We start from the raw sequence: 22,285 nt of genomic DNA, 5'->3' as shown, positions 1-22,285 counted from the left end.
ACCTAGCTGGGCCTCTCTAATGCCCAACTTCATGCAGTTCCTATACCCAGATGTGGCAGTGGAGGCCAAATGGCACAAGGCGGTGACACCCTGTTGATTGTGTTACTCCACGTAGTATGGTTCTGTTAGAACTAATAGTGAAAAAGCAAGTTTTTCTTAGAAAAAGCAGGAAGGAATGGTCTTTGATTCATTCCCACAAGCCTCCTGCTAATTGTGATGGCTCCAATACAGTTCCCTCCTAGTTCCCAGAGTGTGGTGCACAGACACAGTCACAGGATCGGGACACCAGAGTTTTGTTCTAAACAGCTTTATTAACCAGATAAGAAATCAGCTTGAATACAGCCTGTGCTGCAGACAGTGTCGTCCTTTCAGTCACTGGGAGCAGCAGGGTCCGGCCCCTCCCCCTTCTTTCTGCTGTTCCTGACCTGGGGTCCTGGAAGGGATGGGTGATGTGGCCAGAGAAGAATCCCTGGAGAAGGGTGGTGTGGAAGGGGCAGGTCTTGGGTTGGGGGAGGCCCTGAGGCCTGGAAACAGAAGGACAGGGTGTTGGATACAGGCTGAGGATGTGTCTGCCTCCCTTCAATCAGATGAACAACCAGGCCTGGTGACAGCAAAGGGCTAGCCTGTGCTGTGCTGGGATGGGGAGGAGCTGCCCACTGCATCCTTAGGATCCATGAATAGGGCCAGATCTAGCTGCCCTGATATTTGGACCACTGGCTCCTGCGAATGTGTGTTGGAAGTGTTTCTCTAGGAACCCCCCGCCCCACATGGAACAGGGAACTAGAAGCCTAAGGTGTTCTGACTTTGGGGTCCTTGGATCTAGGTTGTTACCCTCCAGTCCCAGGTGGGAGGACTCCAGTTCCACAGAGACTCACAGGCAAGAGGCCTAGAGAACTGAGTCGTTCCTTTTTGTGGCCATGACCCTGCCTGCATGCCTCTTTGCCTCCCCATAGTGACTCCCTGAGCTGGGACTCCTCAGACTTATTCTGAGAAACACCAAGAAGCCCACCCTCTTTCCCAAAGAGAATCTCTGAGTCCAATAAACCACAGCCTTTCCCCTCTCCATCTTGGTCCTGTTTCCCTCTCCCTCCTGGCCTGTTGCTGCTGCTTAGGGCACCAACACGTGGCCCAGGTGTCTTGGCCAGTGAGGATGGATGCTCAGCCTAAGAGGTTAAGAACAGGTCTGTGGAGAGAGGTGTAGGGAGACAGGGTCTGGTCCCACACAGACTATAAAGACAGACATCTCCTACTGGTGATGGTGTGAGATGCCAGGCAGGGGTAGCTCCTTAGTGGGGCGGGAGCTCAGGCAAGACCCCCAACCAAAGGGAGCCAGAGGCCCAAGTTCAAGTCATTAGTGATGTGCGGCTAGGCTGGGTGAGAAAGAATCCTGGAGGTCCCCAAGGCTGCTGGGAAGGGGATGGCAATGAGAAGCTCAGGAGTGGGCAGGGTGTGGCAGGCAGTGGTGGCCTCACTCGGAGTGGACCAAGGCCCCAGCTCCTTGTCCAAAGCCAAAGCCCTTGGGCCCGAAGTTTTTAGCATAGCATCCTGCAGAGAAAGAAAAAGGATGAGGACATGCTCCTTCCCCCAAGCAGACCCTCCTGCCACCCCTGGGGACTGACCTCTGCAAAAAGAAAGTTCATCAGTGCCCTTCACCTTTACTGTACCTCCAATCTCAACATGAGGAGGTTCTAGACACCACTCTATACCCATTTCCCTTACCATTTAAAGGAGAAAAGGAGCATTATCTGCTTGGAGCCCTGGGCAGGGAGTGAGGGTCCCAGGCTGTAGGCCTGTCCTTGCCTTAATATTCCACCTGACTCTGGCCAAGTCGCTTTCTCTACTGTCTCCCTCGGGTTGTTTCCCCCTCTGATGCTCTGACTTTTGGATTTCAAGGCCAGGAGTTAGTTCACACTCAGCAATAGCATAACTGCAGGGTCTCCCCACTCCTCAGGCCTCCCGCTACTCAACTGGAAATGAAACTACCCACCTTTGCAGTATATCTCACCATCCTTGTCGGCCAGGGTGGTTGACTCCAGCCCTTTGCCACACTTGGCACATCGGAAGCAGGACTTATGCCAAGACTAGGTAAAGAAGAAAATTGTTAATGCTGCCACCAGTGACTTGGCTGCCCTAGCCCCAGCCCATCCCCTTCACACAAGACCGTGAAAGGCACCTTCCTGTCGCCTGCTAGGCTAGGGCTGCTGTCAGACAGCAGGTGGGAGCTTTCCAACACACCACCTCATGGCGCCTTCAATAGTGTGTTGCAATAAAGTATCACAATGATTCTGTGGTTAGTGGCACCATCTACACCACAAAAGGGGGGTGAAGGGGTGAAATTATCAGCCGGGTAGCTGCTGCCCCCAGAGGTGGGGTCAAACAACCTTTGTCCACATCCATTCCGCCTGCAGATCAGTGGTGTGAGCAAAGGCTCCAGATGCCTCTTGGAACAGCCACTAGTTGAACAGCCTCCTGAATGTCCTCCTCTGGAGACCTCCCTGCCTATCACAGAATGGATGTGAGGACTTGATATTTAAACATCCAGTGTCTAGCCACAGAGCAGGCATTGCCCTGCCTCGAAAATTCTAGAACTCATTGCCTCATTTGTCCAAAGGCAATTTTTCCTCCTGGAAAATGGCATGGCCTCTCCCTCATCAGACAGCTGTCAGCACTAAATAACTTCATCAGTGTCCAGAGCCTGACAGAGGCTGGAACACAGCAGATCCCAGGCCAGGGCTGTCTGTATTACTTTGAAAGGAGAATGGGTCTGTGAAATGCATTCCACGGAGCAGGAACAAGCCAGAGGAATGCAGTTTCTCCAGGGGCCACAGAAGGCCCTTTGTGGTTCTGAGAGGTGTCCTAAGGTAGTACAGGGCAAACAACCTCCCAGGGAAGGGGCAGGGCCTCCGTCTGTGCACAGCAACCACCCCTGCCCCACACAGCCAGACTCCTGGGAGGCAGCCGGCTCCCATTAGCAACAGCTGAGCAGCCTCAGAGGCTGATGTGTGGACAGCTCTGCTAAACCCAGGAAAAGCAAGGGGCTGGCGGCAGCCAGACAGGAGAGAACAATGCCTTTTAAGGGCAGAGACTTCCGCAGCACAGCCACTCGGTGCCCAGACTGGAGGGTGAAAAAGGAAGATGTCCTCTCAGACTTCCTGGCTGCTGAACCTCACTCACTCCTACCTCCTGGGACTGCAGTGGGATTCAAGGAGCTGAAGTGGGGGGACATAGGTCTCCGTCCTCCCCTTGGGGCCCTCTGCAACCTCAACAGTCCCCAGCCTTTGTTTCCTCCTCTGTAAGGCAGAGGCCTGCCTCAGCTTCCCAGCTGGAGGAGACTGGATGGCACCTAGCCTCCGTCACCCTCCCATGTTCCAACCACCCCCCAAAACTAAGCTCAATCTATTTGTTCATTCATACCACACCTGAAAGTACTCCTGCTCCTTGATATTTCTTTCCTCATCCAGGCAAAGAAAAGAGGGGGTTTATCCCTGCCTGTTCCTCTTGAATGCAAAAATCTTTTATCCTACGGCTTAGTACAACTTTAACTTTCCTTAGAATCTAAGTGACAGGAATATTAATTCATAGGTTTTTTTTTTTTTTCTTTTTGTACAGGGATTGAACCCAGAGGCACTTAACCACTGAGCCACATCTCCAGCTCTTTTAATGTTTTATAGAGATAGGGTCTCACTGAGTTTCTTAAGGCCATGCTGAGCTGCTGAGGCTAGCTTTGAACTTGCAATTCTTCTGCCTCAGCCTCCCAAGCTGCTGGGACCACAGGCATGAGCCACTGTGCCTGTGCTTGGCTCTTAGGTACTTTTTTGGGGGGAGGTGGGGGTACCAGGAATTGAACTCAGGGGCACTGGACCACTGAGCCACATTCTCAGCCCTATTTTGTATTTTATTTAGATACAAGGTCTCACTGAGTTGCTTATCGCCCCACTGTTGCTGAGGTTGGCTTCAAACTTGCAATCCTCCTGCCTCAGCCTCCCAAGCTGCTGGGATTACAGGCATGCACCACCAGGCCCAGCATTTTAAGGATTTTTTGATAAGTTTCCATTCTCATAGTGGGACGAAACAAGAAAAATCCAACTTAAAAGTAAAAGTAATGTCTCCTGTTTTCATATCTTTTAATCAATGCAGGAATCTTCATTTTGACTTCATAACAATCGCAAAACGTAAATAATAATAATAGCTGACCTGTATTGAGCAACATTCCAGGCACTACGCTGTACCCTTTTCTTTTAAAGATAGGAATAATAATTTCCATCTTCAATGGTAATTGTGAGGGTTGAGAGCCTGCTACGGTCTAGACTTGGCATAAGTGTTAGTTCCCCAGTCCCTTCCTCTTGGCCCCCTTACTCAAAGTCAAAAGGCCGTGAAACCAAGACCAAACCCAGAAGAGCTGGAGGTGGGCTGTAGGCCCAGCTGGTCCATCAGCATGCTGTGTGATCTTGGCCAAGTCACTCCTCCCAGGCTTCATGTGACAATCCAGAAATCCACTCTGGCCACACAGTTTAGAGATTCCTTGTCTGTGGTTTTCCGACTATTAGTCTAGACTGCCTATCCCCAGGGCATGAATTCCCCTTGCCCACTACAGCCAGAGTGAGGGATAAGATCAGCAAAGTTTGAACAGTAGGCCCCTAAGGAGATTCCTACTATGCACTGTGGCTGGGGGCTACAGTTAGAATCTCATGGAGGAAGGGCAAGCAATTACAAACAGCTTCCCAGGAGATTCTGATAGGATCTGAACCTTGAAAAATCTCCACCCTGGGGGTATATGGGTGGGTTTCTGGGAGTACATACCCATGAAACAGAACATAAATTTTTGGATGGTTCTTTTGTATTTTTTCCTTTCTTTTTTTTTTAATTTAGAGATAGGATCTCAATGAGTTTCTTAGGGCCTCACTAAGTTGCTGAGTCTGGCTTTGAACTCGTGACCCTCCTGCCTCAGCCTCCCAAGCCTGGGATTTACAAGCATGCACCACAGCACCCAACTTTGGCCAAGATCACACAGTATGTTGACAGACCAGCTGGGCCTACAGCCCATCTCCAGCTCTTCTGGGTTTGGTCTTTGGGTGGTTTCTGACACTTTGAAAATCACAAATCCTTTTGAAAATCTGATGACAGTTATGGATCTTCTTCCCAGAGACACATTCCCACAAATCTTCGCATGTACTTTTAGGGGGCTTGCAGGACCTCTGAAATTCAGCCATGTACTCCTAGATACTGTGGTCCTCAGCTCCAGGTACAGATTGATCTCTGCAACTCCCTGTAAATTATTAATAGACACCCACCAATGCTGGGAATGTTGCTGTGCGTGGATGATGTGAGCTCATTGGAGTCTGGGACAAGCAACCCACAGGGACAAAGGTTATTCCTAAAAGGGAAGGGGTTTAAAGGCCAGGGCTCAGGCTGCCCTGAGCAGAGCTAGGGTCACCACTTGCAAAGTTCTAGAATCCTTATTTCAGGAAGGTTGTCTCCTGCCCCTCTCAAGGTGCCCAGCAGTCGCCTTACCTTCCCGGCACCAATCACCTTCTCCGCTGCATAGACTGCCTGGCTGCATCGGGGACAGCGCTCAGAGCCTCCAATCTTCTGGGCAAACTTGGAGGCATTAGGGTTGGTGGTAGGTCTGTGGCCAGGAGCTCTGCATGGAGAAGGACAAGAAGGGATATGACACACTGATAAATACAGGCAGGGCTGGCCCTGCAGGGCAGGACTCACCCTCCCATCATGACAGGGCAGGAGCAGCTCTCCCAGCAGAAGTTACAAAAGCTAGGGCCACCGGGGGCCTCTAGTGTCATTTCCCATGATACATAGGGACAAACCAAGGCTCAGCACAATGTTATTTTTATGGAGACATCAAACTTCCCTTGGTCACCCAGTTAAAACCCTGGAATCACTTCACACCTCATTTGCTAAGAGTCACCCTCTTCTGCCCCTCATTTCTGCAGTTGGTCTATCATCAGATACTTTCCAGAGGAAATCTGCTGAAAAGTCATTCCTGTTGGGTCAGTGATCTTGGCTGAAATGCAGTAACTCATCCATCATTTCCACCCATCCCCTTGGAGCTGAGGAACTAGCCAGGCCTGCTGCCAACAGCCATGTTCGCCAGCAGCTTGGAGGCCAGGGAGTTTTTAGGGTGAAAGTAGGGACCCCATGACACCCTGTGGCATTTCCAAGGCAAGACATGATTTCTCCTCAGCAAGAGATATGGCTGGGCCAAGCGAGGCTGGTTGGCTGTGTGCTGCTCAAATCCCTGGTCTGGCTCAGACACTTGCAGGGGACCCCCGGGGCTTTCTCATCTATATAATGAGGAAATTGGACTAAGGAATTCTTGGGGTCCTTCCCAGCTCTGATGCTTATAAAAATATAGCATGCAGGGAGGACCCAGGCCTAGTGCATTCCAAGCTGGGTTCCCAGCAGCTCCAGTAGCCTGCTCTATGACTCCCTTTGAAATAAATGGCTCTCTGAGCCTTCCACTGTTTAACCAACTGTGGTTGAAAACATGCCCAATACCAGGGCAGGGAGAGAAACTCGAGACAAAGTGGGAGAAGATCTCGTACTCACTCCTCATGCTTGATGCCCAGGGACTCCCCCTTGTCAGTGCTCAGCGTGCCTGCGCCCTGCCCATAGCCGTAGCCTTTTGGCCCATACTTCTTGCCATAGCAGGACTTGCAGTAGATCTCCTCCCCATGCACGGCCACAGTGGTGCTGTCCAGATTCTTCTTGCAGACCACTGTGAGGGGAGCACAGGAATGGTGAGTCACAGCTGGAGTGAGCGGCTTGCTCCGTGCAGCCCTCTGCAGTTGAAGTTTTCTGGACACTTTGGGGGGTTTTGTTATTTTTTGATACTTGGATTGAACCCAGAGGTGCTTTGCCACTGAGCTTCATCCCCAGTCTTTTTTTTTTTTTTTGGTACAGGGATTGAATCCAAGGGTACTTAACCACTGAGCCACATCCCCAGCACCCCTCTTTTTAAAAATATTTTGTTTTAGTTGTGGGTGGACACAATACCTTTATTTTATTATTTTTATGTGGTGCTGAGGATCGAACCCAGGGCCTCACACATGCTAGATGAGTGCTCTACCGCTGAGCCCCAACCCTAGCCCCCAGCCCTTTTTTTATATTTTTATTTTGAGACAGGGTCTCCGTGAGTTGCTGAGGCTGGCTTTGAACTCACGATCTTCCTGCCTCAGTCTCTGGAGTAGCTGGGATTACAGGCATGTGCCACTGTATCTGGTTTGCATACAAATAGTTTGCATACAAATTATCCTGACCTTTCAGGAATGACATGGGTGGCATGGGGTGGCCAATGACTGGAGGACAGAGGGATGGGATCTACGTGTATGACTCTAGGTGGCCATGTCCCCCACCTCCAAGAATCTGTGGGTGTCTCCCTTGGTCCTCTGTACCCTTGAAACTCCCCGGGCTATGATGCACCCCACAGTTCAGAAGCAACAGCCTATGCTGACTCCAGACCACACCATGCCAAGGGAAGTTCTTCACTCTGCCCTTAACAGAGACCACGTGGCCCAACAGGAGAGAAGAATAAAGAAAGGAAGGAGGAAGGGCAGGGTTTTCCTGCCTGCAACCATGGAATTCCAAGGAGACAGTCTGCCCGTGCTGGTGGGAGTGAGGGGTGTGGGGGTACAACTGGGGAGAGGGGTGCAGGTGAAGGGATATGCCCTGAAGAAAAGCCCAACATGGTGGGCTTTGAAATGCCACGTAGGCCACACTAATCACAACAGCACTGAAGTTTCCAGTCTCAGAAATAACAGGGAGATGTGAGGCTGGGCACTGGGAAGACTGTCCTGACTCCTGCGGTGAGAGAGATTGGAATGGGGCCACTTGGATGAGCTTCCTACATCCTCCATCCCGGTGGATCTCACAGGTGAGTTGTGCAAGCTATCAAGCGTAAAAAGGTAGAGAGCCTGGAGTCAAATCCCAGCCCTCTCCCTTTCCAGCTGTGTGGCTTGCTTTTCTAGCCTCATTTGGAAGTGCACATAACTTCTGCCCCAAAAGGTAGTTGTGAGAATCAAATGAGATCTTATATGTGACACACTTAGCACAATACCCTGCACACAATAGGTGCATAATATAAGTTGGCTACTCTGATGAGCATTACATAAAGTTGGCCCCATAGGGAGACAGAGACGGGGAGGGGCAGGTCTGGGCCTCAAGAGGTCATATGCTTCTAACTTCTAGCTACTTCCCTCATGAGGCTCAACTTCACCCTATTTCTTTAGGTCTCATCCTGGAAGCCTAATTTGGTTTTACAGTAGTTCTTAAATTTTGGAGTTCAGTGTGCCCAAATGAACTGCAACCTCAAACACCCCCTCTGGAGCTAGAAGTCACCGCTGACAAGCCACGCCTCTCACCTCCCTCTGAGAAGGCTCCCAGCAACTTGCTCTCTCTTGCCTTTAAAGGGTCCAGAGCCCTCCACCAGCTCCCCCCACCTCTCTCTCTCTCTCAGCTCCAGATTGGAGACTTCAGACTAAATAAGGACCCTCTTGTCCTGCCCTCCAGATCTCCACCTCATTCCAGCACTCTGGGCCACCCAAATATGGAACCTCCCCACCACCTCCCCTGGGGCTTGGCTCCTGAGGAAGGCCAGGGAACAACAGGCCAAAGGCTCCAACATTCCCTTCTAGGGCGGGAAGTCAGGAATTGGCCTGGAATTGTTTCCTGTAAGACCTAAATTGAACTGGGAATTCCAAGACCAGAGAGGAAAGGCACAAAGCAGAGATAAGACTGGTTGGGGGGGGGGGGGGGCGGGCGGGGGTTGTGGCTCAGTGGTAGAGCACTTGCCTAAGATGTGTAGGGCACTAGGTTCGATCCTCAGCACCACGTAAAAGTAAATAAACAAAATAAAGGTGTTGTATGGAAGGAAGGAAGGAAGGAAGGAAAGAAAGAGAACTCCTCCCTGCGGACCACCCTCCCCACCCCAGGCAGCCCTCTGCCCCTCCACTCCATCCAGATGATGTAGTCAGGGTCTCAGCTCCTTTGTAAGGTCCACCAAAGAGTCAGTCAAGGGGGATTTCAAATATATTCCTTATTCAAGGAAGACCTGACTAAACTTCCACCAAATCATGTTAAGCAAAAAACCAAAACAAAACCTGGACGAGTTGGTGCTCTTGTTGGGAAAGTGCTTGACTGAAAAAGAGAAACAATGCCCTTTTCATTCCTAAACACATCTTTGTTTGACAACACAGGTGTCAGGTGTTGCTCTAGCCCCTGGGAATAAGCAAAAGGATGTGATGGGCCACGTGCAGCACAACACAGTCCCCTGAGAGCTTGGAGGCCCAGGAAGTGCACAGGCCGGAGGCCCCAGAGGAACACATACCAGTTCCTAGGGCTGCTAGTTGCATAACGTCTGTCCCCCAGCCGCCCTGCTCCCCAGCCTGGCTTCCCGCAACTGTTTCTAATTCCCAACACCCCCTCACACCCTGCCTCAGGCCCTGCTCCTTCCTTCCTATGCCACCCCCTGAATTCCTGACTTCCCCCCACGCCTGACCAACAGCTACTCCTCCACAGGCAGGACCACAGGCAGGAGCTCTCAGCCACAGATGGTCCCTCTTAGTCAATGATTAAGCAACATTTGAGAGCAAAGAGAAGGGTCCTTGGGACCTCAGCAGCTTGAGCCCTCTTCTCAGCCAGTGCCAAGCCCTCTCTTAGTCCCTCTGGGAAAGAAAAAAGAAAAGAAAGAAAAAAATAGCTTGAAAAATGGCTAAATGATGAACTGCTGATAACAAAACGCTGCTGCATGTGGCCTCCTCCTCCACAGGCTGGAAGCCAGCAGGGCTCCACTGAAGCCTGTCGCCTCCCCATTCATCAGTGAGCCCTGGGGCTGTCACTCCAGGTCCACCAGTGAGAGTGTGGCCCTGGCCTGGCCCGCCCAGCAACAGATCTGGATTATATCCAATGAACAGGTAGGTGGCCCTTGGCCTACCTAGTTCCTACTTTGGAGCCCAAATTCCCTGAGAACAAAGGAAGCTCGGATCTCTCAACTGATCTCATTGGGGCAGGATGGACAGGACCCCACTTCCTGGGCCTATCAGATGGGCTGGGACTCCAACTCCCAGAGGCTCTCCTTTTATCACACCATTTTGCTATGGAACCCTGAGCAGTGGGTACGTGTGCATGCACACACACACACACACATGCACGTGCCTATTGTTTATTGAACCTCACAATTGCTTGAAGTGCTTCATTCATTCTATAAGCTCCTTTCATTTCAACTCTCTCAATGACCCCAAGAGGTAGGTACAAATGAGAACACTCAACCAGAGAGAAAGTGGGTAACTTGTCCATCATCGCATGGATAATAGAAACTGAATTCTGATTCTATCCCTGATGAAACCTGGGGCTTAACTAGGACGCTCCACGGCCTCCCACTCAGCTGGTCCTCAAGGAAACAGACTTTACTGTAGTTGCCTCTTCGTCCCGCCCTCTACACCCCCTTGCCATACCAGGGATTGAGCCCAGGGGTGCTCTACCACTGAGCTGCATTCCCAGCCCTTTATGTTTTATATTTCAAGACAAGGTCTGGCTAAGTTGCACAAACTGACCTCAAATTTGTGATCCTCCTTCCTTAGCCTCCCAAGTCACTGGTATTACAGGTGTGTGCATGTGGTGTAATAGTTGCCTCTTCTAATGCAGATTTCTGCTCTGATCACAGGAATCAAACATTTAATGGAATCCAAGGAAAGGTGTCTCCAAGTCACCACTTCCTGGACACATCACCTGGCCCAGGTACCAGCCAATAGAGCATCCCAGAGCCAAGGCCCCTGGGTCAGCCTGACGTCTCTCAGTCTCTCGGTGTCTTGGGCCTGGCTTCCTACTCCTGCAGTCCCATGACTGCAGCAACTGTCACTCTGGATTTTTCAGAATGGACGACAGTGACGGCGCACCCCTTCTTCCTCCTCTCCTCGCAGGCTGAGTAGAGTGGGGAGTGGGAGAAACAGAATGCTGACCTGGAAGAGTGCCCTGGAGAGCCCAGTTCCTCCTCCACACTGACCTTCACCATGAGGTTGAGGCCTCGGTGGCTTTTCACCCAGGGATAATTTGGGTCTGAAGGCTAGTGAGACTTTGGGCTAAAAGGTCTCCCTCTGAAATGACAGGGCCGTGGCAGGGAGAAAGAGAGGAGGAAGCCGGGTGGAAAGTCTTTCCAGCTTGGCCATCCGCCCTGCACACCCGCCACCCTCGAGCACTGGGCCGGTCACCCCCTCAGAAAGCAACTTCTGAAGGGAACAGAGAGGCCCTTAAGGGCGTCCCTCCCCAGCTGCGCTTCAGCCAAATGTCAAGTTATTTACATCCTGTGGGACGGATCCCTGGGGTGCAGACAGGCCAGCCTGACGGGTCCCCGGCGCGCAGTACTCACTGCACAGGAAGCAGGACTTATGGAAGCTGTTGCCCTCGCACTGGACCTCCTCGGCAAAGTAGACCGTCTTCTGGCACACCCCGCACTTCTTGCCTCCTCCCCAGTTCGGCATTCTGAAAAGGGACACCAAAATGGGAATCAAGTTCCCAGAGAGCCGGAGACACAGACTGACCGTGACCAAGAAGCAACAGGCAGAGACAGGAGCAAAGGCCGAGGCAGGACTCCCGTGAAGGCCACCTGTCCCCGTGGGTCACCCAGCATCCTGGTTCCCCCAGCACCCTCCTGCTGCTTCTTGGGCTGCTGTTTCCAGCCCTGAGTAGGGCACACTGAAGGAGGCTGCAGGAGCAATGTGAACGAGGTGGCTGCCATTGTACATGGCCTCGTGGGAACATGTCACCAAAAGAGCGGGCCACGAAAGAGGCCAGAGTTCCTAAACCCAAATCCAATCAGGCAAAGTTCACAGAGGGGCAGAACTCATACTGTTGATAGAGGAACGTATGGGGGGGAATGTATTACAGGAAAGCAAAGGACGGTCACCAACTACTGTCTTAGATGAGTTATGCCTAAGACAGGGACCGGGGCACTGTAGGTCAGGGGTTATCAGACAGGCTATGAGGTGTTGGCAAAGTTCTTTCCCTCCCACTTTGGTACCAGGGATTTAACCAGGGCACTTAACCACTGAGCCACAGACAGCACCCCCTTTTTGAAAAAATTTTATTTAGATACAAGGTCTCACTAAGTTGCTCAGGGCCTCACTAAATTGCTGAGGCTGGCTTTGAATTCATCATCCTCCTGCCTCACCCTCCCCAGCTGCTGGGATTACAGACGTGTGCCACCATACCAGGCCAAAGTTCTTTTTCTTAACTTGGGGGGATGTCACACGAGGGCTCCCTTTGTCATTACTCTTTGAACTATACGTGTAGGTTTTAAGACATTCTTTTATATGTAAGATATAGCTCACCAGGAGTCACAGGAGACAGGCACATAGAGACACTGCTCTTAGGCTTTAGGACCAGGTAATGGGCTTTTGCAAAATGAAATTTAATAGTACAGCCCTAGACCTGATGAATCATAATCTCTGAAAATGAGGGATACAAATTTCTAGTAAGTACCCTAGGTGAGACTAAACAGGTGGCCTGGACCAACCTTGAGATACCCTAGGTATTGGTTCGGAGCTGGGGTCCTGATGCCAGATAGTTTTGTCCAATCTGGATCCTGCCACTCACTGGTTATGTGACCCTGGGTGAAGTAGTTGCTCTTCCCAAACCTTGATTTCCATGCCTGGCATAGTGGTATTCAACAGATAGTTGAGGAAGGAGTGAAGGATGCCCAGGGACTGAGAGCCACAGCTAGGGCCCTAGACTCTGCACAAGTGTACCTCTGCTGCAGAGCCTGGGACCTGGGGGAACGCTCTGGAAAGGTGCACAAGCTGGGAGCTGGGCTTAAAATGGAGAAGTGGTTTTGGTGAGGCCAGCTGAATGTTATCCGGAGGACAGGGGTCTCCAGCAAGGTTTGGTTGGAGCAGAGGAGAGAGAGAGATTTTTCACTCCCAGATCCTCAAAGTTGGGGTTCCCTCTAGTCCCTCCCTCCCCAGTCTCTGGCATTGCCATCTACCTGCTGGCACCTCATTGCAAGGACTCCCATATACCTATGACCCTGGTCTCTCCTCTAAGTCCAGGCTCATACACCCAGCTTCAGGTGGGCATCTCCACCTGGGCAGTACACAGGGACACAGATTTGCATATGAGCCACCTGACCTCTCTACCTTTTTCTCAACCTCGTTCTTCTCCGGACTCCTCCATTTTTGCTTGTGGTACCAGGACCATCCTCCCCGCCCCATTAAGGAATCTCATCTCAGACCCGGAAGAAAATGGGTTCCTCGCCCTTCCCCAGCTGCAGCTCACTCTGCTCCCTTTGACGCACTCCTAAGGCCACAAGCCAGGTCCCTTGAGTTCTTCCACCTCTTGGTGCCTGTCCTCTCTGTCCTTCCCACTACCCTCTGCCAGCCTGATGTCCTCTCACCTTCCCCCGGAGATCATAGCAGCCCCCTGAAGAGGATCTCTGTCTGCTACATTCTCCCTTTTCTTGGTAACTTTCCCTGTTTCCTTCCAGCCATGGCACATGGCCTGGACTCACCTCATCCACCGGGGTTATCAGCTCTAGGATGGGCCAGCCAGGGAGACACAGGGGTTTCTGGGGCTCTGTCTTCTGGGAGGGTTTCCAGGGAGTAAGTTCCCCTAACCCCCACTTGGAGCAAAGAAAGGGAGCAGGGGGCTCTGGCACTGTTGTCGTAAGAGGGGACAGGCAGTCCTAGCATACAGTGGATAGCTGGGGAACAGAGCTCAGATGCAAAGGAAACTGAGTCTTTATAACATCATTAAGCCAAGCCTGAAGGTCCTTCCATCTCAGAACTCTAGTTAGACAAAGCAACAAACTCCCTCTCCCTTTAAGCCAGTTACTTAACAGCAGCATGGGGCACATTCAGAGTGACAACCCTGACGGCCAGACTGCTTCTGAAGTCTCCTTCCTAGTCCATCCTGGCCCATGGCCCCCAGAGCTATCTCATGGAGCATTTCCCTGCTCAGAAACCATGAGGTTCTGGGCAAGGTGGCATAATGCCAACGGCTCAGGAGGCTGAGGCAGGAGGATCGTGAGTTCAAAGCCAGCCTCAGCAATTTAGCGAAGCCCTAAGCAACTCAGCAAGACCCTGTCTCTGAATAAAATATCAACAAGGGCTAGGGATGTGGCTGGGTGATTAAGTGTCCCTGTGTTCAATCCCCAGTACAAAAAAAAAAAAAAAAAGTAAGAAACAAAGAAAGAAACCATGAGGTCCTCCCACTGTCTGCGAATGACCACACCCTCCCCCTGGTGTTAGAGTCTCCCCAGCAGTCAGTCCTGCTGCTCCCAGCTGTCCCCAGTACTCCATCTCAGTTACCGGGATAGCCACTTGACCTGTGTTCAGCAAAGGGCCCGACAAGTAGGAAGCCCTCCGGCCAACCCTGTGCACAAAGCTTTGGGGGAAGCTGTGCAGAGGCAGAGGGCTGAGGCTGGGACCCACTGTCCTCCTCCAGGTGTGGAGGGACCACTGCCTCCAAGTTCTGTCTCTACCTCAGGTCCTCAGGCTCCTGTGCTTCATCGACACAGGCCACAGACAGGATTCCTCTAATCGCACATGGCCTCTCTGTCTCCTTAGATAACCGCAGTGCCTGAGCACCCAGATCCTGGGGCCGGTGCCCATTCCCAGCCTCTGATGATCAGTGCTTCAGCCCCGTCCTGTCCTGAGGACTCTGGAGCTAACTGCACTTGTGGAACAAGGACTCGGAGCTGCCAAAGCACACACGGTGGAGGACAATCAACAAGAACAGCAAGGCCTATTACTGGCCATCTAAACAGCAGCCACTGTCCCCGCCTCCCTTGCTGTGTGGGAGCCCTCAGTCTATTCAGGCAGCTGCCCCTCCATCAGTGCATCAGGGGAAGTGTCGCACCCCAGATCTAGGGACAGAGCCTGAGTCACCTATGGTGATCCCATTCCCCTACCAGTGGCTGATTCAGGAACAGTCAAGACCATTTCTGGCCAATGAGATAGGAGACAGAAACTGCCTGGGAAGCCCGTAGGGGAAAGGCTCAGTCCTATGGAGACACACTAGCTTCCTTAAGCCTGATGAGGTGCCTCAATGTGACCCAGCCAAGGCCACCAGGCTGCTGCTGATCACCTGCCATGTACCAGATAATTTATTTGCATCATCCCATTTCCCCCTCATTGCCTAAAGATGGAGAATATAGGCCCACTTCACAGAAAAGAAAAACAAAGCTCAGAGAGGTTAGGCAACTTGCTTGTAGTCACACAGCTAGAAGAGAGAACTAGAGTCTAATCAGGTTCGAATGCATTTCTGTGTCCTCTGTGACCCCAGTCACCATGCTGCAGGCATAGCGTATCTGAGACTGGCTGCACGTGGTGGGCATGCAGTTCTTCAATGCTGGCTCTCTCCCTGTCCCTCTTCTCCCTTTCCAACCCCCTGAACCAGCAGGGGACACACTCATACCCCTAGGAACACCCCTAAGGGAGGAAAGTTCCCCTAACCACGAGATGGGGAGTCAGTTCCAAGCAGTGTTTTGTTCTAGACACAAAAGCCCTTCTCCTCCTGGGGGAGACCCACAGTTCCATACAGGCCTCCCCTTGTTCTCCCTGGCCCCATGTCAGGGGCCCACATCCAGCAGGGCCCCAGGGAATCAGGAACATGGGCGGAGAAATGGGTGAAGCCCAAGGACCTGTCAGGGAGGAAAATCTGCCCAGGATGCCTCTTGGCCAGGCCTTTTCTTTGAGCCTGGCATTTGGTTGGTGGCGCTGGGCCGGGGGAGTAGTCTTCCCTTAGGAGCCCAGAGATGGGACATGGCTCTAGAACTTGAGAAGAAAAGCAGTGATGGGGTCCCTAGCCAGGAGGGGTTTCACGGCCCTTGTGAATGGGCTCCCTGCCCCTGGGATCAGATGAGGACAGTCCAGGAGACCCTGCACCTGGGGAAGAGTCCCGGCTGGAGGAGCCCGGGTTATCTGCTCTGCAGCGAGGGCTGGAGCTGCTCCTTCTGCCCAGCCCCCTCTTTCCAATAGCCAAATTCTGCCTGAGGGGAGGCTGAGTTGCCTTAAAAGGAAAGCTGTTTCTCAGTTCCTGGAGTGTGGAGTGCCTGACGGAGGGCCACTTGGCTCCTTTTCAATCGCCTTCCCTCTTCTGGGGGACAGCAGACCCGTGGGAGGGCATCAGGGCATCGTAAAGAAAATTCTCTAGGTCAGAGTTCCATGGTTAGAAAAATGGGAGCTGGGGTTAAAAAGATCAGATGCAACCCTTCCTAGCTCAGTGATCTGGGGTCAAGTTACTTTCTGCTCTGGGCTTAATTTGCTTGTCTCTAAAATGAAACACTGAAAGCCAGACATGGTGACGCACTCCTGTAATCCCAGCGGCTAGGGAGGCTGAGGCAGGAGGATCACAAGTTCAAAGCCAGTCTCAGCAAAATGCGATGCTAAGCAACTCGGTGAGACCCTGTCTCTAAATAAAATATTTTTAAAAGGGCTGGAGATGTGGCTCAGTGGTTAAGCATCCCTGGTTTCAATTCCTGGTACCAAAGAGGGGTGGGGGTGCTGTGGGGGGACGGACTACCCCAAATCCTATTCTGAGGATTAAATGAGAAAGTATAAAGGTAAATGTACAGCTCCTGGCACCCCATAAGAGCTCACACCTTTGATTCCCACTAACAGGATTGGCCCAAGCAAGCCTTAACACCATCCCGCCAGGTGTGGGTCCAGATGAATACCTTCCTTCCCAGCTAGCCCCCATCTTGAAGGAAAAAAGCTTGGAAAGCAACATATCAAATAGGGACCAGGAGTTTGACTTGTCTGTCAGCCCAGCTATTGAGTCTGCAACAAGCTATTGCCCTCCTGTGGGGTTCAATTCCTTGGGCAACCTGAGACCACAGCAGGGACCTCTTGTATATAGCCATGGGTCATCAAGAATCAGTTCTATCTTCTGTGACCACACTACCCAGTGTTCTCCCTTCAGAGAGTTATATCCTCACTGGGAATTGCTGTCTGTGTTCTGGTTTATACTACTTCACTGTGTTGATAATCTCTACAGAGAACAGAACTTTAATTTGCTGCTGAATAACTGGAAATAGCCAGTCAGCTGTTCACCTGAAATGTCAGGATCCTCAGGGCTGGCTGAAGAACAGAACTCAAGAACTGACCTCTTCTTGTAAGCCACCAGCTCCAGCCTGCTGCCCTGTCTAGTTGTTCCAGTAAGAGCTGTACCCAGATCCTCGATCCTGCGAGGAGAAATCCAAGATGGCATCTCATACAGCAGCAGAGCAGCGGGGTAGACCAGGGCGCAGACTCTGGTGCTTACTCTAATCTCATGAAAGTCAGCAAAGGTCTTATGTTCAGTGCGTCATGTTTCAAGTTTAAGAAATCATCTCAGGGAGGTAGAATCCTTGACTGCCAGCCACCAATGCCTGAAGGAGGTTCCCTCACATCAAACCCTTGACAAACCATCCCACATCTTTAATTCTCCTATGGAAAAATCCCTTCTCTCCCATTTCATAATCACTTGTTCCTTAGGGCCAAAGAGGGACTGACAGGCCCAGGGCTTAAGTCCCCACCCTTCTGGTCCAGTAGAGACCTGTCAAGTGTTTATCTAGTTAGAAAAGTGCTGCTCACATTAGGTGATCTGTTTGGTATCTGCCAGGTACAGAGGAATGCTGTCATCCTTTCCAACCCCGCAGCTCAGCCTCTTCCTGCATGCCCCCACATCCAGAGAACAGCCAAGGACAGAAAGGGAAGGAGGGGACCCACTGGTTCAGAGTTCATAGAGCCTGTATATTAGAAGTGACACCTGTGAACTTAGGAAATAGACCTCACTGAAGGTAAGGGTCACTGGTTGGGGAGAGATGGCCAGCAGGAGAAGGGGACTGGCTTGGCCATGATTATATGTCCCCTACATGATTTCTTTGGAGCATGTACATGATTCACCTCTCCAAGCTCACGGCTCCAAGCCCAGGCACCCCAGAACACGACTGGAACCACTCAGCACTCTCCCTCCTTCCAGGGCCTGAGTTCTCTCTTTTCAAATCCATGCCCCATGGGCCTTGGGGAACTATGAGCTGCCACAGGGTAATGCTATGTGTCTCCCCTTCCCCACGTGTCCCCTAAGGCCCTTTTATAGCAGAGTTCTCCACTTGGGGAGTTCAGAAATCTGAAGGTCATATTGAGGTAAAATAGGAGTCTCTGGCTTCTTTTAAGTATTTCAAAACCAGTCCAGGAAATCCTATAACATGATAAGGCTTCGCAGACTCATTAACAGATGGAGCGTCTTGACTTTGTCTGGAATGATGTCAACATAGAGTGGTAACAGTTGGTTATCCCAAGCGCTGAACAAAAAGGTCTGAATGATTTGGCTTGTACTCATTTTTGAAAAGGAAAAACAAATGAGCACTTAGGCTCATAAACACAGGTTGCTCACAGCTGACGTTTCAGGCAGCTCCATCCCACTATGGACGCCCCTGTATGAAGAGTATCCACCCCCCCACACACACACCCCCGGTTGACTTGGTTCCTCCAGCTGCAGACCTTCCATTTCTTCCTCCCTTGTCAACACTGGAGCCAGATGCTGCCTCTGGCCTCTGGGAAGCACTGGAAATACCAGAGTCTGGAAACACTAGCTGCCTCCGTATTTACACACTTTACCATACATGGGAATTAATGCTGGCGTCAGACAAATTCCTGGGGACCTACGTAGTCCAAACCACGTCATTACCATATAAATTCCTGACAAGTGGCAACTGCAGGCAAAACTCCTGTCAGAACTCAGGACCCCTCCCCTCTCCTTCCCTGGGGCAGCCTGCTTGCAGGGTTCTCTCTCCCTCACCCCCTCACCCCCTCCCTCCCTCCCTCCAGCTGGCTCTTAGCCAGGCTTCTTTTATTTCCTGCAGTCCTGGTCCCAAAACACAAACATGCATCAGAGCTGGTGAAAGCCTATCTGGCAACTCAAGTGCAGGGCTCCCCCTACCCCCACCCTAGCCATGCAGCGGAGTGAAAATCTAGAGGTCAGGAGCTCTGATCCTGACCTCATCCACGTTAAAAGCGGCAAAAGTCCTATCTGCCTTTATATTGTTTGTAAGTCTTAAGTGTCTTGTAAAGTTAATGTGTTTCACAAATGGCAGCTATTTCCCTGGTGAGTTAATCTGGAAAGAGAAGTGTCGGCCTGATAACAACTCCTCAGGGGACCAGCTACAATTCTGAATAAGTTCCTTCTCATCTCTCAGCCTTAGTTTCTCCATTTGTAAAATGGCAAGCGTCAGCACCTACCTGATAAGTTGTCCAAGATAATACTTAATACAATACTTAACACAGGCCTGGCACACAGCAAGTATAGAGATCTGCTTACTATTATCTTAAGAAAAGGCAAATTCTAACACTCATTGCTTTGAGCCTCTAGGTATTTGCCATATGCCTGCATAATGGCAAACAGCTGGTTTGCTTGGAGAAAAAGTCTTTTTCTTACTTGTACCTCTTTGGATCTCAAAATGTTCAATACGTGCCTCTTCCAAGGCCTCTAGCAGGCCAGCTTCTCACAGTGAGCCGAGCTGGGTTTACATCAATACTTAAAACTTTAGTAGCCCACCAGAAAGCCTGCCTAATTTGCTTTCCTCTCCAGGAGATCCAGAGTGCTTCTTTCCCCACACCTGCTTGTCAACACTACCTGCAGGGAAAAACTGGTTGGTAACTATATTCAAGGTTTATGAATTCTAATAGGACAACTCCCCTGAAAGCCCATTCCTACCCCCATTCATGTTTACTGATCACATACCAAGTGTCAACATAACCCCCACCACCATCCCACCATCCAGGCCCTGGGAGGACTGGCTGGCTCCAGAGGCAGATGTGCAATTAGAAAACACCTGGGCCCAAAGGCAGGTGCTAGGAGAGAGCAGAGGCAAAGGGGCTGGGGCACCCCTGTCTTTTGCACTTTGTTAGCAGGTCAGTGGCTGAGCTGCTGAGCCTACATCCTCCCTGACCCCCAACACCAGGCATGGGAGACCTTGGTTCAGTTCTCCCCTCCCCCTTCTCTGGGCCACACCACACCCTCTGCAGGATAAACTTCCTCCCCTCTGATTGTTCCCGCCCCGGATATCCACAGCAAGGCAAAGGGTCCTTCACTGGGAGATTGAGCAGCAAGTCTGGGTTGGCAGTAATGTAATACAGGGTAAGAACAGCTGCAGACTCCGGTCGTCTCTCAGAAGGCATGGCCCTGGCTTCCTGAGCTGGAGACTGGCTACAGAATCAGAAGGCAGCAGCTAGCAAGAGTCCAGAAGCTCAGCACCCAGTCTCCAAATCCGCCTGGGTCGAATCCCCAATCTGACTCTGAGATGACAGAGAGGCAGCTCACAGTTCCAGCCAACTTTGTTTTTGAGAGGAAGGGGGTGTGGGTGGGGAGAGGGCAGCACCTAAGCGCTGCTCTGTTGGAGGTCCTGAAAGAAACTGAGGCATCAAGACGTTGTCCCTTGTCCAAAGTCACTTTTGTAGTAAGTGGCAGATCCAGGAGTCAAAACTCAGTCTGTCTGCCTTTCAATTGCTGATCAAGATTCCTGGCTACTTCTTCATGGTAAACTTTCTACCAGAGCCAGATGGACTTCCTCCACGCCACTGTGACAATATCCCAAGGCAGTGACCTCTCACTCTGGGGAAGGCCTGCCTATTCATTCTCCCCCAGGAGAAGCGGGTGAGTGGCAGGAGCCCAGGGCCTCACTGTTGCTCCCAGCTAGACACAGACTGGACTGCCTTACAAGAACACAAGGACCAGAAACTTGCAGAATATGCTCAGGCCTGTGCTTCTAGATAAAGATACCTGCCTCTGTGGTTTGCGTCTTGGGTAACATATTGCAACTTGTTTAAGTGTGCTCAGTATCAGCCCCTTTCTCACAAACGAGTTTTCAAGGGCTGAGACCTCAAAACACTCAGGGTAGGCTTTCAGGCTTCAGTACTCTCTTCTGCAGAGCACTAACTATGACTTGGGGCAGTGAGGGGTGGGGGGTGCTGTTTCAGATAAAGGAAAACACCTGCGTACAGGGGCACAGATGCCCAAGACCAGGCCCATGAAGCCAGATGTCTTCCCCATCCCACCCGCGGGCACTTTGTCCCAGAGGAGGAGGCGGTGGGAGGGGGTGGCACGGATGCCCTCATCTCTCTGCTATACAATGAGCGTCAGTGACCCGCAGAATTGCCAATTGTTCTGCCCGACCTGCAGGCGGCGGGGGGAGCCGGGTCGCCCTAGGTCAGGGGCATGGGAAAGCCAACTGTGTCCAGGAAGCCCCGGATTGAGTGGAGCCCCAGTGTCTCCAGGAAAAAAGAAAAACAGCCCTAGCTAACTGCGGTCACTTCTCACAACTCGCCCGCAAAGGTCCGGGCTTGCGTACTTTTCCTCCAAAGTTTCCTTGCAGCCGCCAGGGCCGCCGCGGGGCAGGAAAGATCAGGAGGCGCCGGGTGCGTCCCAGGAGCCTCTGCGGGGGGGGGGGGGGTTGGCTGCAGGGGACTGAGGCGGGCGACGATCGGGAGGGTGGCTGGGCGCACTCACCTGGCAGCGGTCGGCGGCGGGCGCGGGCGGCAGGCACTGTAGGAAGCGACGGCTGGGTGCGCCCAGTCTGCGCGCCGTTTTGTTCCGCTCGGGGAAGGCGTGTCCCTCGCCACGCCAACCAGTAGGCTTTGCACACAGCACCACAGCAGGGCTGATGTCACGGAGCGAAGCCCCGCGGCTCTGCCCCCACAAGACACCAGCAGCCCCGCCGGCTGGCGGGAGCGGGGGCAGAGACGCCGACTCCGGGCGCGCCTGCCGCCCGCGCTGCGGTCCCACTGGGCGCCCAGTGGCCGCCGCCGTCGCGGGAGAAAAGTCTTGCACGTGGGAGGGACTTCTCAGGGTTTCCCTATCAGCAACACAGGAAGGAAGGCGGAGATGTAACCAGAGAGATCAGACCCGAGATAAACTGGGGACCTGGGGAAGAGTGGGGGTGCTCAAATTTGCGTGTCCCGGTGGCAGACTGTAAGGGACATACGTTGGGCTCCAGAGTAAGACGGACCCCTTACAGGGCACATCTGGTCCTTACCCTTCAACTCATTAGCTGAGCCGTGGCCTCAGGTTCATCTGTGCACCGGGTATAAGCCCTAGGGATGTTGGGGGGATTAAATGAGATCGTGTAGGACCAGTCAACCTTCAGGAACACCGCTCTTGTCCCCTCAACTTACCCTACCTTCTCAAAGGAGATTGCCCTGCCACCTCCAAAAGCAATTGGAGGCCTGGGGCGGTGATTCAGTGGCAGAGCGCTTGCCTCAGCACCACATAAAAATAAATAAACATCTATAAATTTTAAAAA

At 52.0% G+C, this 22,285-nt stretch overlaps 1 protein-coding gene across 2 annotated transcripts; it reads right to left on the bottom strand.

The window, feature by feature from the left end:
• Positions 1-291: 291 nt before the first annotated feature.
• On the bottom strand, positions 292-21,730 carry Csrp1 (cysteine and glycine rich protein 1). Of its 2 annotated transcripts, none has more exons than XM_027945640.2 (6): positions 21,493-21,730; positions 11,378-11,490; positions 6,565-6,733; positions 5,512-5,641; positions 1,988-2,081; positions 292-1,545 (listed from the first exon to the last, which is right to left on the bottom strand). In XM_027945640.2, exons 2-6 carry the CDS (start codon positions 11,487-11,489, stop codon positions 1,469-1,471), a joined length of 582 nt encoding a protein of 193 aa, XP_027801441.1. In that variant the 5' UTR covers position 11,490; positions 21,493-21,730; the 3' UTR covers positions 292-1,468. The 2 variants fall into 2 exon arrangements, with proteins under 2 accessions (XP_027801441.1, XP_071456291.1); XM_071600190.1 differs by lacking the exon at positions 21,493-21,730 and adding an exon at positions 17,058-17,149.
• Between the last annotated feature and the right edge of the window lie 555 nt (positions 21,731-22,285).

The sequence above is a fragment of the Marmota flaviventris genome, chromosome 12 (assembly GCF_047511675.1).
Source record: "Marmota flaviventris isolate mMarFla1 chromosome 12, mMarFla1.hap1, whole genome shotgun sequence".
Lineage (NCBI taxonomy): Eukaryota > Metazoa > Chordata > Mammalia > Rodentia > Sciuridae > Marmota > Marmota flaviventris.
The sequence above is the reverse complement of the archived record's forward strand: the minus strand, read 5'-3'. Positions and strand labels throughout refer to the sequence as shown.